Source organism: Hippoglossus hippoglossus, chromosome 11, assembly GCF_009819705.1.
Source record: "Hippoglossus hippoglossus isolate fHipHip1 chromosome 11, fHipHip1.pri, whole genome shotgun sequence".
In the NCBI taxonomy this organism is placed as follows: Eukaryota; Metazoa; Chordata; class Actinopteri; order Pleuronectiformes; family Pleuronectidae; genus Hippoglossus; species Hippoglossus hippoglossus.
The window spans coordinates 20,840,469-20,859,058 of record NC_047161.1 but is presented as its reverse complement, the minus strand read 5'-3'; the positions used below and the strand labels follow the sequence as shown (position 1 = coordinate 20,859,058).

Sequence of the window (18,590 nt, the reverse complement as noted above, 5' to 3'; positions counted from 1 at the left end):
CAACATTTGTAGCAACACCAATGACTAAAACTTTCAGCATTGAACATGGTCACTCAGACATGCTATCAGATCATTGACGTTGTCAAAATCTCAAGGTTTTTAAATTTACATTAAGAGCAGGTGCTATTGTACATTTATAAGAATATGGATAGTAAAGTCCAGGTAAACCAATTTTGAAATATTTAAGGGGAGTTGTATATTTCCACATTGGTGGGCACAGTTACCATTTGACAAAATTGCCCAATTTAGCTAAAAAGGCAATGTTGATTGGAATAGATGCGAGATGTAAAAATATGTTCTTGTTAAAAACCTGCAGGCGTTTTTTGGGCTGATCTCACAATGAGCTGATTATATGTGGTAGAAAAGTGATTATATGTACTGATACTGATTATATGTGGTAGAAAAACCAATCAGTTCTTTGTCTGTCTTTCTGTTGTTCATGAGTAAGTCATGCTGCATTCAGCAAGTCTGACACAGAGTGGTTTGCGTCCAACTTTAAAAATAAAAACAGCAGTGGGTTGCAGCAGCTAATCAAATCATTATTTTATACTGCTTCTTCTCTACTCTAAGTGCTAAAATAACATTTATGCTTGCATGTTATGACTGCTGGCAGTGTGGCTCTACGGCTATGGTTGGTCCATAATAAAACCAAACAACTAGTTGATACAGTGCCTTGAAATCCACTTTTAACATTTTCTACTCGTGATGTACACTGTTTATTTGTTGTAATTATAGGATAAATAAAATACTTTGTCTTGGTACTTAAATAGTTACATAGGAAGAAAACAAGATGGTGGGAGTAACACCTTGGTTTTAGAGGAAAGGAGTAAAAAGCAGAGAGAATTCAGCAATTAATGTTACAGCAGTGAAGAATTTTAAATTACATAATCTTTAAAATGTAAGTTAAATAATCCAAATGATAATAACTGAGCCTATTCAAACACTATATTTGACCATGATCAACTCTACGTAACAACTACATCTCTCAGCAGTTTTGATATAAGCAAAGGGCAGAAGCATTTGGTTTTATTTTGGTACTTCATTCATTACGGAAAGGCTGTGACTCAGCGGCAGATTGTCCACTACTCGGAAGGTCAGTGGTTTGATTCCTGGCTCCAGATCAGCAAAGCTCTATATTAATGCAGTCCCCTTACAATCCCAAACACTGTAGTAAATCTAAAAATAAGCAGATTAGCTTCATATCCTTTGCAGTGGATGTTTAACCTTGTAAGTCCACCACTAGTTATATTCCAAAATGTGTACCCCTCCAAGCTTCCTACCACATTTGGTCAATCCCTCTGTTGTCCTTTTGGGAACATATCTCCCACTTTCTCATCCTATATTCTCCAACCAACTCCCCATTTCACTTTTGAGAGATTTACCCAATTATGTGTGATTGTAATCCTGTTTTTGAAGCCTATCATTTTGTAGCATATCTATCATCATCATCATCATCATCATCATCATCATCATCATCATCATCATCATTCTATGACAAGTTCAGTTTTGTTTCCCAGTGTGTAAGCCAATATTTAAAAAAACTACTGAGGGTCCTTGTTATAAAACACCCAACTCTGTTTCCTAAGGTCATGCTTTCATTCTACTCACTGCAGATACCAGTATCGGTAAGAAGTAAGTATTTTATTTGCATTGGTTCACACAACCACGCTGATTTTCTCCATCTGCATAGTATCAGTTTGAACAAACTCAATGTTACTTGTGTCTGAGAAGGTTCAAACAAAAGGCACCTCACCATATATGTGAGATATCTCCAGATATCTATATTAATGCAGTCCCCTTACAATGCATAACATAACAATCCACAAGCCTTTGTGTACAATTTGTGGAAACTTCCATAACTTCCATATCCAGGTAGGGATATATGAATATATAATATGTATTAATTCCTGTTTTTCTAAAAGATATTAAACAATCAGCAGTCTGGTATACTGACTACGCAGTAAGATATCTTCTTCCCTTGGTGAACTGATTTGTTTTTTGGAATGCTACATTGTTTAAAGACATGGATGATCGTCCAGGGGATAGTTTCCCTGTTTATTTGATTTGAAGGAAACTGCTCCTCTACCTTAAAGTTCCACTTATTCTAAAAGCCACCACATCCTTGCAGCCATGTTGAGTCATCCAACTCAATATGACCTGAAACAGCCCAGGTTCCCTGCATTTCTGCCTCAGCACTACCACTGTTTGTTCCCCACTGCTGTCAAGACCTATATTTCTCCAAATTGATTCCAATTGATTAGCAGGTTAACACTTAGGGAATTATTCCTCCATGTGTATTCAGCTCACATGATGCTGCAAATGAAGCTGTTGCGGGGTATTGATTTAGTTCCTCTCACACCACGCACATTGCCAGACACAACCCAGGTTTATGGTGAAGGAGTAGTATGGGTAATTGACCAGTCCGGAGAACAGAGACTCAGCATGTCCCAGTGGAAATCATTTGACACTCACTTGGGTGATAGCCTTTGTATGGGTGTGTATCGACCCACTTGTGTGTTGTTACATCTCATTTAAGAGCAATGCGCTCCCAAGCTGTGCTTTGACTCGTGTGGAGGGGATCTGATCACAGGCTGTGACAGCTGTCACCTCTCAAGCACAGATGAGACCAATAGACAATAATTGTGGTGTTTCATATTAAAAACTATTTCAATTGAATGCAACGAACGTTTTAATTTCGTTGTTTTTGGAATCATTCTAACGAGTACGAACACTGTACTCACCAATGTAAGCACACACTGACAAGGCTATAAAAACAAACCTTGCAATAAATTGAAATTTGACGATTTTTCTATATTTGTAATAAAAAAAACAAGATTCATTTAGAATTTTTAGTTTAGATTTGTTTACAAATATTTGTCTGTAGTATCACAAGATAAGTGCCAGATACCTTTAGGGTTAGTTGTTGTTAATTAGTCAGACTGTACTCGTGTATTATCCACATGATTACACTGATTTAAAACAGGATAAAAGCAGGGGTTATGTGTGACTGCTTGAGTGACTTTATTAGAAAAAAGTTTTCTCCACAGAAGTTTATTTGCTTATAGTATTTTCAATACACTCTCCTGTTTCCATGATTCATTTCTACAGGTTGTATATGACAGAACCCTGCTTGGCTTTCTACACGACCTCATCACTAATGTGAAGGTTTGTAGATGAGCCTCTCTTGGCGACTGTACAACAGCACAATTGGCAGTTCAGCTGCTGTTCACCTACTAAAGATTTCAATAGGGCATCTGGCACTCTGTTGTATTTCCCCTCACGATATTCAGAGAATTCATGGTGACAATCATCCAAGCACAAGGCTTTTTGAGTTTTAAAAATCCAGACAAGAGATAAAGGATTGATTGTCACTTAAGTGTCTTTCCTCTAAGGAATTTACTCAGAAAAAATCTGTGAAAGGCAAAGGCAAAAGACAAGGAGCTATTCTGCACCTTGTGCCAAAACGTCCCGAAAGCCCCATCAGTGGCATCGGTATAGACAATGAATGGGAGGATGAGGTCAGGGGGACCTGGGATTGCTTGAGAGGGGTGTTTTGGTTCCCCCTGAGCTGCCTGACACTGGAGAGTCCACTGGAGTTTTCTTTTACCAACTGTTTTGTAGCTTTATGTCATGTCAGATGAGAGAAACTGGGACACAATTATGATTCCATCCAGCCAGTTCTGTGATGTTCTGATGGACGGGGAAATCTTTTGTTTTCTTAGCACCAAACCTAAACTGATGAAGTTGACCCCCAAAAAAACCCACCAATAAAATAAAAAAAGTCAGTCCGATCAGTCCAGTCCAGTCCAGTCAGTCAGTGACTCCAGTCAGGGTTTTTCTGCTGCCAGGAGCTGACGAAAGATTTTGTCTCAGTGACGTGTATTTGTGCACTGATCTGGATAAATCAAAGGAGCTACCTCTTGCTGGGAGAAGGGATGCTGGTGGCAGATGAAAAGGTGATAACGAAAGGGATTCAGAAGCATCTCTTTTTAAAATCATTGTGCCAGTGAGAGTTGAGCTCTGCCTGAGGCCCGTCCTCTGCACTTCCTCTGACACAGTCTAATGACTGATCATCATATGAAGTGGTTTGAATGGTGGCACCTCATCGGGAACAAATGAGTCAGCTAAGTAAAGTACGGTTGTCACAAACTTAAGTGTGAGCATTTTTTATTTTGGTCCAGAAAAACAAACGTCAGCAATGAGTGTCCATATTGTACAAAAAAAGAAGAAAATCCAGTATGTCATGGTCATCATTGTCCTAAAATCACACTGATCCAACATATAACTTTGTCTAGTGCCACCTTCAGGCTCTACACTTTGCTCCACTAGTCCGATGACTATGACACAAACAATAATTTGAAAAATCATCAGTGTGTTATCTATTCTTTGCAACTCTCTATACCGAGAGCTGCAATGAACACTGCAGCCCCAGGCAGGGGTTTCAGTGCCTTCCAATAGTCTTTTAATAAGCCCTTGTTAACTTTCTCCTTGAGGGAAATCCCGACCCCAGTATATGCACCGCTCAATTACCCCAGTGGATATTATGAGATTGATTCTTAAAGGGCCATGGGAGGCTGGTGAACAGCAATCAACAACCAGAAGTTTAAGCAACAAAGAGAAAAAGTTCACTTTGTTCTATTTATGCATTTTAGTCTCTGCCCTCTTTGTTGTTGCTTGAAAGTCAAGTTTTTGCTCCGCTGCCCCCTGCAGACGATGGCCCCACCCCCTTATCAGCAGCCACTGACAGTGACATACGGTGCTGCTCATTTCCAAGTGCGATAGGAAGTGATGGAGGCCATGTTAAACAATTACTGAAAGCATCATCTCGCTTATTATCCCTCCATCAATTACAGCCACAGCCTTTAATAGCTGATATTAATCACAGGTTTAATTAAGAGATTGGACTGGATGGACTGAACGGGATTTACACATCATACTATGGCATGCAGTATATCACAAACAGTAATTCAAATTCGCCCTTCTTTAACTTATGCACTTAAACGGAAACTTCATTTTTAGAAAATGTGTAGTTTTCATTTGCTATGTAAGACCTATTGATGCACGGTTAAATCTGTACAGAGTAGGAAGTAGAGTATATTTCTCCCGAAGCCCAAAGCCAAGCAGATCGAGTGTCTGTTTTCATCCTGTTGGATTAGCAGTCCTGACACCCAGAGCACAGGTGTCTGTTACTAAATCACTCATTCAGACATGAAGAGAGTCAAAGCTCTCAAACATATATATATAAAAATGTCTCCTCTTTCAAGTCACTGCTAAAAGCCCACTTTTAAAAATCGCTTTTTGGTTTGACTTGGCTTTTTGGTTGGTTTTACTCTATTTGTGTTTTATAATGTCATTAGCTTTTATTGCTCGTTTTTTTTTTATTTTCTTCTTTAATGAGTTCTTTTTTATTGTAAAGCACTTTGCAACTGTTTTAAAAAGTGCTCTATAAAGAGAACACACGTACATATTTATATATATATACAGTATATACACTGAGCATAAAGCAATGTATCAAGTATTTGCAGGCAGAGAGCAGAAAGGACAAAAACTGCGTACTTATCCAAATGTACACGTCTTTTCTTCAGTCAAAAGTAACTACGTTCATCTAATCAACTTCAGAAAGGTAAATGTCCGTATATGTGTGTTTGTTGTTGTGGAAACAAGGAACTGCAGTGTCAACTGAGGTTTTTATGAATGACTAATTCTTGAGACATTACATTTTGGTCATCTGGTGGTTGTTGTCATATTAGTTACATTTTTCAAAGTGGCCCACTGAAATTCACAATTCTTAGTGCGACCTGCTTACTTTAGTAGATAATTCATTTTCAAACCTTTTAACTACAACACAAATGTGTGTGAAAACTGTCCACTAAATTCTTAAAAGGGTCTGGACTTAAAGTATTTGGTCACATAACTTTATGTGGTACTTTTCCAAAAAAAGGCGTAGTTAAAAAAAGTGCTTTACAATAAAAACAAAACCCATTAAAAATGAAAAGAGAATAAAACAAACTAAGAGTGATAAAAACAAATGACATTATAAAACACAAATAGAGTAAAATAAAGTAAAACGCTATAAAATCAAATCACCGAAAAGAACAAAAAGTGGATTTATGCAAAAGATTTTGTTGCCCTGATCTCAGTGTGTGTGTCGTGGAATAGCAGACATGAGGTATTTGATAAAAAACATCTACAGAACAGAAACTGATCAGTAGTTAGTAGGAGGCAGGCGTACAGAGAAGCCGATTTATTTTGAACAGATGCAGGACTTCTGATTTGTACAGTGCATGACTGATTACTGTTCATTTCAGCAGAAGTCAATGTGATGTCTGAAGTCCGTGGGAGGGAAATGGCACATCGACAACCATGAGTTGACTTTCATAACCGCTCCAACACACCCGTCTCTCCCCCTCAACACACAGCTCATGGCTTTTGTGTCTGTGTGAATTCAACTTTACATATTTCCACATGGATAATGAGGGCTTCATCCCAACAATAGCAACATCCCCACTGAGGCTGAAAGAAGCATTACTGATGTGAGCATCTGCAGAGGAGACACATCTAAGAGCATTTCTTTCACAAACATGAGCTCACAATCGTATTCATAAGAAAAAAAGTTGACAAGAGAAACTAATTAGTACAACTTAATGCTCCTGCAGGGAGCACGAGTAACCTCTTTTTATTGTCACAGTAAAAGAGTCAAGTACAGGAACACAGAGATATTACACAGCACTTAAATATAATCAAATATTCCTAAAAGCCTCCACTCTGCCTTTGAGTACCACTCTTCATCTCAAGCACTCAGGGGGAATATTAGCGGTCTGAATCACAGCACCTTCTGCCCCTTCGCTTCACTTGCTGTCCTCCTGGATGTCAAACTGCCGGTTGGGTTTGGTGGACTCCAGCATGAGTTCGTACAGTTGGCCTATCTGCTCCCCCTGGAAGTCAATGAGTTTCCCCTCTGACAGGTTGGAGCCAAACTTGACTGAGCTGAGTTGCTCCCCCGCTGAATCCAGTACCTGAGTCTGCATGGTGTCCTTGTATTGCTGTGGGGATGTGGGGATTGGGGGTGGGGGGGACAAACAGACCACTTTTTAGCTCAGACAGAAAAAGCAATATATTGATCAGAAAAGTATCCCAAGCATATCTGCATCCTATATGCTGTAGACACGAACCAAAGCTAATACAGATGGGAAAATAGTTTGGGATTACATGGTAGGAATTATGTCAACATGACATCACTGTGAATTCAGGAAATTAAATCATATAGTGTAGTGATGCATTCACTTTCGAAACCAATAGGATTAAGGACACATCTTATTTATATTAACCAATCATCACAATTTGGTATTAATGACATCATGATGATGTCATAATGAAACAGTTTACAATTCAGTTTATTGTAAATTTGTATTCTATACAATTTGTACTGTTTTGTAAATAGTACACTTCAAAATGATTGGAATTCAGTTCTTATAAATCCAGTATTAAAATATGCTATTATTCAAGTTCTACAATACGAATTCAGTTCTCTAAATGATAAGGGGGTAGAGCGGTCGTCCTCCAACCAGAAGGTCGGCGGCTCGAATCCCAGCCGATGCCAAAGTGTCCTTGGGCAAGATGCTGAACCGAGTGGCCCCTCATAGAGGTTGAATGCACTAATTGGAAGTTGCTTTGGATAAAGGATCAGCTTAATGAAATGCAATGTAAAGTTGAGAAATTCAAATTTATATATGAATGATTCAAATTCTAATTACTAGCAACACATGTCTCGTTTTCTTTTAGCAAACAAATTCCATATCCAGGTCATTGCAACAGTTAATAATTGAATACAAACAAGTATTGTGTGTGTATCTGAACCCTGGTATACTGTGTGGTCTTTCTTTGTACCATAGAGCTGAATTACTTCCAAAAGTGACTAGAGATGAAGCTTAGCGTAAGTTCAGTCAGGAAGACCTAACCTGCATACTGATCAGCTGATTGTGGGCGTTCCTATATATCCAATCAGGTCTGGCGCGGTCTCTTTCAGCCAGTCATTCAGCAGTTGTCAAACTTTTAAAATCCCTTCTCCTCTCTTCCGCAGTCAGCCGTCATTCAGTGACTTGCACAACCCCTCCTCCACCCCAATCTCCTCCAGTCTTGAGAAGAATACTCATCACCTCTTCCGGATCCCGACCTCAACTGATCGTATGTACTGTATAATGCCACATCGTGTTGGCAGCGATCATGGACCATGATGATGGATCCCAATAGTATCAGTGGATCATGACAATGGATCGTGGATTATGGCGGCACCCGATCATGGTGGCAGCTGATCGCGGACCCTCGCATGCGGCTCTTCCTGAGGTTTCTACATTTTTCCTTGTCAAAAGGTTTTCGTAGTTTTTCCTTACTCTTGTGAGGGTTGAGGGCAGAGGATGTCACACTTAGCGAAGTCCAATAGGACAATGCTCATAATATGGGCCATCCAAACAAACGATTGACTGATGAACCACCACCAGTGTCTAGACCCCGGGGGGGTATTCCTGTTCGATGCTCTGCTCCACCCCCTTCTAATCCTGATGACATCTCACAGGGGTCTAAAATGCCAAAGACTGTAAACATTCACAATACTTCTGTGCGTTTGCCAGAATAAACATTGTTAAATTGGGAATCAAGTCTCTCCTGATTGAAATACATTAGTGGGCCAGCATGTTGCACGAGATGAAATACTTCTTCATCACAATGAACACACAGTCCCTCACACACCCTCCTGCTTCTGAGCCATGCTAACTAAAGCACCAAATATAAATAAGTCTGCTACTGTAAACAATATTCAACAAGTGTATCCCTCCTATTTGAGAATCATGTGATAAAAACTAGTCTCCAGCTAAATTAGGGAACAACTAAGGCATTTCGTTGTGCCGAGTTGTGACAGAGGGAGGAATTACTGTTTTTGTGAGCCATGCATTTTGTGGCAACTGGAAAGTTTACTGTACAACACTGCTTTTCACTAAATGCTGCTATGAAAGATGAATACGCCGGTAGAGTTGACTCAACTCTTCCAGGCATTTGTTGAGAAAACCTTCATTATCTTTTCATGTTCTTAGAATTCAGTAATTTACTTGGTGAGTTTACTGTTAATTTCATTGGGAAAACCAGCCAAAGCCACAAAGTCTAAAAATAACACAGATATTTAGGACCTATGACCTTTAGCTTTTTGTTACATTTTTGTCTTTGCCAAGGAGGTTATGACCCAAGGAAGAACCCTTTACATTTTGGAGGGAATCCTCATAAAAAGGGCAGATCCAGGGGTTTTGTTTCACTTTCTCTAACATGGCACACGAGTGTGTTAGTGGGGGTATGCACTCATTGAGCGGCCTCCTACTTCCTTGAAGATCAGACAGATGTTGTGAGTATAAAAGCAATGTGATAGTTGACGTTGACTGAGTTAAGTGGCCATGTGACTGATGTGGGAGAGTGCTGTTTGTGTCACAGATCCTCCTACAGGAAATATCAGCACAAATCTCATCCTCACCCTATCTATTAGATAAATGAATAAGTGTAATGTTTACTGACAACACTGATGTCACTCCGGGTCGATCAGCCAATTTGTGATGAGTCAAAGCTGTCAGTGGTGCATTTGAATCATCCTGAGCAGCCGCCATATATTTAACATCTAAAAATCCCTCCAGAAAGCACACAGTCAAAGTCGTGTGCTTTCCCATTCACAAGGCATCTTGGGTTTTGGATCACTCCCACTGTAAGCAATAACAAGCCATTTATCTGAGAGGCTTTTTCCTCCACATAATGTAATTAAATTGAGCATTTGCCAATATCCTCCCTGAATAAGGAGGTTACAGATCAGAGGAGTACTCCAGTTTGGTACACACTCATATTTTACTTTTCATTCCAAGGACTTACTGGAAAATTCTAGGTGAATAAATGTGTGAAATGTTCTCTGTCCTATTGTCTCTGGATCCATAACATTAACAAAAGCCATGTTGAGGCCTCTGGTAACATCATCACTGTGGTCAGAAGTGAAAAGGTTTGTGTCTTTCAAGGGAAAGTCAGAAAGTCATATTTTGTTTCCTTTGAGCCACAAGTTACCTAAATACATTGTTGCATTTGGTAATGTTGGATTACACTAGAGGCTAGAGTAAATGTTTTTAAATGTTTAATGTCTAGCTGCCCCCCACTCAACTCCTCTAACAGCCGTACAATGACAAAGCTAAAATAAAGTTCAGAGATTCCGCTGACAAAATCGAGTCGACTCCACTGTCTAAAATCATTGACTTTTAAGGGGCAGCTCAAATGATTAAGTTGATAACAGGCCAAAATTCTATCGTGGCTGTTGTCTGAGTGCGTGTCTAGAGAATTTCCATTCGACAACATCACTATACTAAAGAGAGATTCCTGGTTCTATTCAAGACACACAAAAAAAACCTACTCAAAATAATGGCTCACCTCATATGTTTGTAGGATTGTAGGTTTCAATCAAATATTATTCATATTTCTTTTTAAAAGCCTTTAACAAAGACCACTTCAAATACACCCAAGATATTTGCAGGCTAAACGCCATGGCTCGACAGAGGTGTGTCCATGAGAAGGTGGATGGGACGCAGCTAGTGCAGACATAATAAAGACAGAGTGGACTAAAAGGCGTTAAAGGTGGGTCAAATAATTATTTGTTTTTAAAACAGGCAACCACACTGCAGCATTATTATTATTATTATTATTATTATTATTATTATTATTATTAGTAGTAGTAGTAGTAATATTGACTGTGTTACCATATGGAATTCCACCAATTATGTGTTGTGGGTCAGAGCAACAAGCTGCAGTGATAGCAGTTACAGCTTTGAAAGAAATCTGTCTCTCTGGAACTTGGCACCTCTGAGCAGCGTCCGGTTGAGCAACAAAAAGACTCAATGACGTATTTCAACATGGCCACTAAGGCCCTTTTTACTGATGTGCTATAGCACTAATCATTATAAACATGAAATATTAGCCTAAGCCATAAATTACAACAATACTTCTTTACCCCCCTAAAAAAAACAAGATTTGAGCTCATTTGAAATGTTATGGATTACTGCAGCTGTTAAAATAAGTTGACATCCAATATGTCGCTTTATTAATGAGTTGTGTTGAAATTAATTTGAACAAATTACCTACACTAAATACCAATAAGTTGAAACCTGACTTTCACAAAGTCCCCATTTAAACAGAGTGAAAAAGAACATGAGGAACACAAGGAGCGTTCAAAGCCAGTCAGGTCTTGTGGCTCATTTACGCTGCCTTTACGTACGAAACAGACACCTTTGTTCCAAACGATGTAACTGTCACTGAGTTTTAAACATCTGTTCTCAGTGCAAAGACACATGTTCCATCAAAGTAACAACTCACTTCCTGAACAAACATCCCTCTGATCCCTCTGTGCACCGTGCACTCTGCTTGGCACAAATACATGCACAGGCACATCGCTAATTTCAAGGAAATGACCAAACCATCAGAGCTTTGCCTTGTGCCACAAACTGGGCTCAAAATCTCCATAAGAAATGGTTTGAGTTTTGTTATGATCCTTATTGCAATAACTCAAAACAAACACGATGAAGGCAACACACACTCTAAATAATAATCAATGTTATTTTTAGCATTATTTACAAAACAGTAATTCAATTTTATTAGGTATGCAATACTAGTAATTTTAATATGACACTCTGATCTGTTAAATTCCCAGTAAATGGGCTGTAAGCTAAAACAGTTTTTATCCCACTACTACTACCAGCTCTATGATCAATCCTTTAACTTAACAGGAATTGGATTTAAAATAGTAGCAGCTATCAGAATCCATCCCTGTCTTTAACATTGTTCTATCACATACAACATTTCTTCATTTGACTTAATATAATTTTCCTAATTCAAAAGGAGACGTACTCATGAACCTGATAAGATATTGATGATAAGTTGTTCGTCCCTCTGCAGGATGTCATGCTTTGCATTTCTGGGGCTGTGAGTAAGATTGTCCTCTCCAAAGAAACCATTTATCCACAAATTGAAATAATTAAACACACAAGTTTTTTTTAATTAAAATGAAAGCCGGATTAATGCTAGAATGTTGTAACAATTTAGAAAAACAAAACAGTTTTTTTCTGTCCATTAAGAGTTAGGGTTTTTGAGGCACATGGTTTTCACTGCCTAAATTACAAATAAACTATTTCCTCATTTGATTTAAAGACAATTCTTCTTATCATAATCTATATATATTGTCACATGAATTAAATTTGTAAGCTTGGTTTGTGGTAACAGGAAAGATTCCAAATCCAATATGATAGAAACGATCGAAAGGAAAAATATATTTAAAAAAATTGTTTTAGCTGCAACAGGGTCTGTGGGACTCAAACTGAAAGGAAGTTATGTCAACAAAACAGAACACTTTAGTTAATTAATCACAATGAACATTAGTCAGGGTTTAATTGCTGTCAAAGTCACATGATCAATTTGTGCTAATGTAGATGCAAACAGTATCTGTGCCTTGAGAGTCTGAGGAGGCAGAATCATTCTTTAAGTTCAAAGTTGATGTCTCGACTCAGATCTATAGCATAACAGCAGTTACAACATATACACAGGGACCTTGTACAGAGCAACCCAATTCTAACCATGGAGTCTGTGGATATATCCACCTGCATAAGCCTCTCAACTTTACCTTACTCTTTACTAAAGCTGCTCTGCCACCATGTGGTGATGGACTGACATTACACTAACAATGTATAAACCCTGAAAAATGACAGAACATACTAAAGCATTTTTCTAATATAATAGTTTGCTCCTCGTTAAAATATGAGGCTTCACTGCGAGTTCACTTGTCCATGTCTGTGATTGGTCACACTCAATAAACACCGACCCCCTTTTATGTGCACGCGCTCATATCTATAGTAGAATAACCTGGGTTGACTTATCAAGTTGATAACCAGCCATGTGTGACCACTTGGCCTGACTGCGTTTGTTAGGTTAAGTTCAGCCGAATAACTGACAGATATCCTGGGTATGTTGAACTCGTTTCGTAGTACAGGTCCTGGGGCCTCATTTACAAAACAGTGCGAAGGATTCATACTCAAAGTTTACTTGCACACAAAAGCTGAAAATTACATACGCCATTTATAAATCCCAGTCCACCTGGAAACCTGCCTATGTGGATCTGCCCCATATCTCACCCTCTACACGCCCACATTCAACCATAAATGGTCATTGCAAAGAAAATAATGAATATTAAATATCCTGAGTGATTGGATACACTCAAATTGAGGTGATTGTGACTAAGTGAGGTGGAGGTGAAGAAAGACAGACAGCTGTGATATCACTGGTGAAAGAAAATTAGAGTACGTCAAAGACGACAGTGTCTGGAAATTTAAAGGTGAAGATAAAGAGGATGGCAATGCACCTTCAGGATGTGACAGAAATGTTTGTACACACACATTTTAATCATGCAAAACTGCAGACAATATTCAATTCAGAGACTGCTGCGATTTCCCCATCTATCAAATTTAACACAATTATGTTTTTCCCCAATGGGCTTGGACAGAGAGGTAAATATTATATTGTTAATCATATCATACAGATACCTGTCGGCTGATTAACCTATTATGGTGAGTACTTGTGTTTGTACTGGTAAAGAGTACAAAACATTGCACTACTTAGATGCTAAATGTCCAGACAACACTACTATGGTTCAATAAATTGCCCTCGAATTTCCCCATCTCCACGTTATTCCTGTCGCCATGCAGAGCTTTATGTTCGAAAGACTTTATCTTACCCGTCATATAATTATTGCATAAGAAATTTAAATTTAATTAAAAACTAAGCTTTATGTCATTATTTTCTCTCTTATTCCTCGACCTTCTAAGTGCTCGGAGAGATTTTACAAATAAAACTGAATGGAATTCATCTTCACCAGAAAATGGTCTTTTCATCTGACACAGTATTCTTTCCAATCTCTGCATGACTCACTTGTGTAAGCACCAGCACTTCACTGCAAGGACAAGGACAAGGACAAGGACAAGATAAGATGACCTGAAGTGCTTGCAACCACCAAAATGTTGTTTTGGTTCTCAAACTGTTGGCAAAGCATGACATTATATAATGTAAGAACTATAATAACAAGGAACAAATGTTCTTGTAAATCAATGAGATATTAACAATGGGAAATCCAGACTATATGACACACTAGTGACAAAGTTATGTAAGTCAGATAGTTTAGTGAGTAGTGTTGACTTAAATACAGATGTTACACATTGATGAAGCCTCTGTTCTATTAACAGCACTTCAGTTAGTCCCAGTCCTCATCACTCTACATGTCCAGTGACCAGCATGAGGAGGCTCCAGGAAGAACTAATGAAGCTGTACTTTCAAATCAAAGTGTTTCTCCAGTTATTTCATTGTAAACCACAGACAGACACACACAGACAGACAGACAGACACACACAACAGAGAGAGACACACACACACACACACACACACACACAAACACTCAGAGACAGACAGACAGACACACAGACAGACAGAGACACACAAACACAGACAGACAGAAGACACACACACACACACACACACACACGTACACAACATTGAAACACAGACAGACACAACATTGAGACACACACACACACACACAGAGACAGACAGACAGACAGACACAGACACACAGACAGACAGAGACACACAAACAGACAGACAGAAGACACACACACACACACACACACACACACAACATTGAAACACACAAACACAGACAGACACAACATTGAGACACACACACTCAGAGACACAGACAGACAGACAGACAGAGACACACAAACACACACACACACACACACTCAGAGACAGACAGACAGACACAGACAGACAGACACACAAACACAGACAGACTGACAGAAGACACACACACACACACACACACACACACACACACACACACACACACACACACACACACACCTGCCTCGCTACGTATATTTCGTACTGGTTTACTTAAGAGAGTTTTTTCAATGGGCTTCGTTACCTGCCACTCGACCATGAAGCCCTTCACCTCCTCGGGTGACGCCCCTTTATGTCTCCTGAACTCGTCCTTCACATACTGGTCCCCGAGGGCTCTCAGGTCAATGGGCAGGAAGCGATGAAGGACCAGAATCCTCTTGTACAACGAGCGGACTTTAGAGACATGAGTAGAAGTCGCCATTAAGGAGCAGCACGGGTTAATAAACTCAGATATAAACCCAGAAGCAGCGCCAGACAGAGCTGAGTTAGCTGCTTCACACACAAGGAGAGTTATTTAACACATGTTCTTGTTTATCCCGGAAATTGTGCTTCTTCTACAGAATGGGAAAATAGAGGCATTACCGCCACCTGCTGCACCGGAGAGGTATCTCCGCATGAAAGATCGTCAAACTCTTCTTCTGCAAAAATCTTCTTTGTGCACAGTAAATTAAATACTTTAAAAATCTGCATTGTTAATATCCATGTTTACTGTCTGCTTTGTCTTGTAATATTTGGTGGCATATTACATTTGGCTTTCATTCAGTGACATAGTAAGAAAAATGTCCAACTGCCAAATACCACTAATCCAGCACAACTGGCTTCTGGACGTATGTGTGCTATCTAAACGTGATTCCTGGCATGAAGTTTGAAAATAAGAATCCTGGAAAAGCCTGGTGGCCATGTTTGATTTTGCATGTGATCTTTCTGTGTCAGAACAGAGCGTAGTGCAACGATTCACAGCTCATCCTCGCTTGCTGATTGGGCTTCAACTGATATTCTAAAAGACATTTAATCACATTCATGATAATGTATTTTTAATGTGTGAGTCTACCAAGAGAACCCCGAATAACAGACTCAGCCCTGAGTTAACATAATTTTAGCTCTGATTTACCACTATTAATGTTGGATATTAGTATAACATCTTCTCTATTCATTTGATCATAATATTTATAGAAACTCTAAATTTACCACTGTTGTGAATGTGAGTGTGAATGGTTGTTGTCTCTGGGATGGGCTGGCGCCCTGTTGCCCAATGACAGCTGGGTTACTTTCCAGGCAGGACACCTGACCCATTTTCATTCCTATAGAACTGAGCACTGATTGGCTCCTAAAGTCTGGGATCACGTTAATGAGCTAAACACATGAGTGAATTTAAATTTTTGGGTGAACTATCCCTTTAACACATATGCTGTGATCAGATAAGTTGGGTGTAACTGCAGCAGTAAAGTCAAGATGGTGAATGTGACCTGCTGCACAATGAAGTTCATCACAAACATCATCTCTAACCACCTTTGCTTTTTTCAACTGTTGCTTGACGGCTTCTCTGGAACATCTGCATCCTATTCTCTTCCCAGTATTAAAAAATGTTGCAGTTTATTATACAGGTCTCACAAAAGCATTTGGTAAAATATTGCATTCACCAGAAACATATCAAATTATAATCATAACTTTAAAGTTCTACTCACTTCCTCAATCCTTAAGTACACACACTCTAAAACACATTTTACTTTTAGCACTATTCTAAATCAATAAAGACTCATCCTCAACTCCCTCTTACTGTCCGACATGCCTTTCTGTTGATGGAATCCATTCCCTTGTTTAAAAAGGTTTTTTTATTGTGAAATATTTGCTGGAACAGAATATGCACGGCTTCATACTCTGTAGTACTGGTATTTATTTGAGTACAAGGGACTTCTTTCATACAAGGACATAATCATATTTGTGGCCATATTCAAATCAAAGCCTATATTTAAAAACATTGTGCTGCAGTAGCAGCTCCTCTGCAGAACATGTTGTGGAACTGAGAAGCTACATATTTTGCATTGTAAATATGAATTGACATTCATTTGAATATTGTGCATTGAATAGAAAAATTTGCACGACTGCCTTTCTTTGTGTATATTTATTTCTTGTGCATTCAGCCTTTAACAGAAATTGCAAAAAATAATAAGTATGACCCTCCTAAGTGGCTTTTTTGGAAGATATCAACAAAATCATGACTGTTTGCTGTCCTGGCTCCTAAATGGTGGAATGAGCTCCACATTGACATCAGGACAGCAGAAAGTCTATACATCTTCCGCCGCAAACTAAAAACACACCTCTTCCGACTATACCTTGAATAAAAGTTTAAACTAACAATTTAGTAGCACTTAAATGGCACTTACTTATAGCACTTTGTAGTTTGGCTTTTTTGAAGAAATTGTACTTTCTTGATTCTTGTTGTTCTGGTTTGTTCCTCATGGTTGATGCCCTTATTGTGAGTCGCTTTGGATAAAAGTGTCACCTAAATGAAATGTAATGTAATGGTAGATCTCGGCTTAAGTTTGGAATTAAAAAGTGATCTTGGGCTCGAAAAGGCTGGTGACCACTGTTCTAATATCTGTAAGGCACTTTTTAGAGCTTGTTGGCTTTGGTATACAGCACAGTAAACAAAGTTCAATATGAAGCAACTTGAATCAAAGTACATCATCAATGTATCATCATCAATAATTCTATCTGTGACAGAAATCTGAAAATACAAGAGGCTGGATTACCAAATTGTCTTTGTGTATTTTATTAAGAGGATCAACACAGAGTCACAAGGATCTCAGAATGTCAATAGAGAACAGTCAAATGTAAACATCTTATAAAGCAGAACTAAGGCTGTTGTCTGAGCCCGTTCAGACTGGTTCTGTGTAGGCGCAATTTTGAGACCGGATCTGAAAACAGAATAAGTCATCAGACGTTTAAAAAGTCATCTAAAGGTGACAAAAGGTTCAGGTCATTTTCCACAACAAAAAGTACTTCTACCACATTTATTTAAAGATTAAAATGTGTTTTAGCGGTGGAGACTACACTGTGATGCTGCTGCACTTCACTTCTGCAGCAGAATCAGAATCAGAATCAGAATGTATTTATTGCCAAGTAGGTTTACACCTACCTGGAATTTGCCTTGGTATATAGGTGCATACAATGAACATAAAACATAAAAACACAATAAGTACTACACATAAGAAAAAAACAATATATAAAATAAAAAGATATAAAAGATATAAAAAGTAAAGTAAAAAGTAAAATGCAAAATGCAAAACAGGAGTGCAATGTGAATGTGCAATATGCAATGTGCAATGTAATGTAATGTGTGTTAATGTAACACAGACTTGAGGCGTGGGGGCGGAGTCCAAGTCAGGTGGGGGTCCCGGGCCTTGTTGATAAGGCCAACTGCAGCCGGGAAGAAGCTGGTCTTGTGGCGTGAGGTTTTGGTCCTGATGGACCGCAGCCTCCTGCCGGAGGGAAGTACCTCAAAGAGTTTGTGACCCGGGTGGGAAGGATCGGCCACAATCTTACCTGCACGCCTCAGGGTCCTAGAGGCAAACAGGTCCTGTAGAGATGGCAGATTGCAGCCAATCACCTTCTCAGCAGAACGGATGATACGCTGCAGTCTGCCTTTGTCATTGGCAGTGGCAGCAGCGTACCAGATGGTGATGGAGGAGGTGAGGATGGACTCGATGATGCAGGTGTAGAAGTGCACCATCATTGTCTTTGGCAGGTTGAACTTCTTCAGCTGCCGCAGGAAGTACATCCGCTGTTGAGCTCTTTTG

At 39.1% G+C, this 18,590-nt stretch overlaps 1 protein-coding gene across 1 annotated transcript; it reads right to left on the bottom strand.

Annotated features, from left to right (window-relative positions):
• Positions 1 to 6,229: 6,229 nt before the first annotated feature.
• sdhaf3 (succinate dehydrogenase complex assembly factor 3) lies at positions 6,230 to 15,345 on the bottom strand. The gene is made up of 2 exons (XM_034601252.1): positions 15,035 to 15,345; positions 6,230 to 7,043 (listed from the first exon to the last, which is right to left on the bottom strand). Exons 1-2 carry the CDS (start codon positions 15,209 to 15,211, stop codon positions 6,849 to 6,851), a joined length of 372 nt encoding a protein of 123 aa, XP_034457143.1. The 5' UTR covers positions 15,212 to 15,345; the 3' UTR covers positions 6,230 to 6,848.
• Positions 15,346 to 18,590: the final 3,245 nt, after the last annotated feature.

Bases quoted from the DNA above. Each gene is read 5' to 3' on its own strand.
- sdhaf3 (XM_034601252.1), bottom strand. From the start codon at position 15,211: ATGGCGACTTCTACTCATGTCTCTAAAGTCCGCTCGTTGTACAAGAGG. The intron at 7,044-15,034 runs GTAACGAAGCCC...ACATCCCCACAG, and splicing joins GCTTCATGGTCGAGTGGCAG to CAATACAAGGACACCATGCA.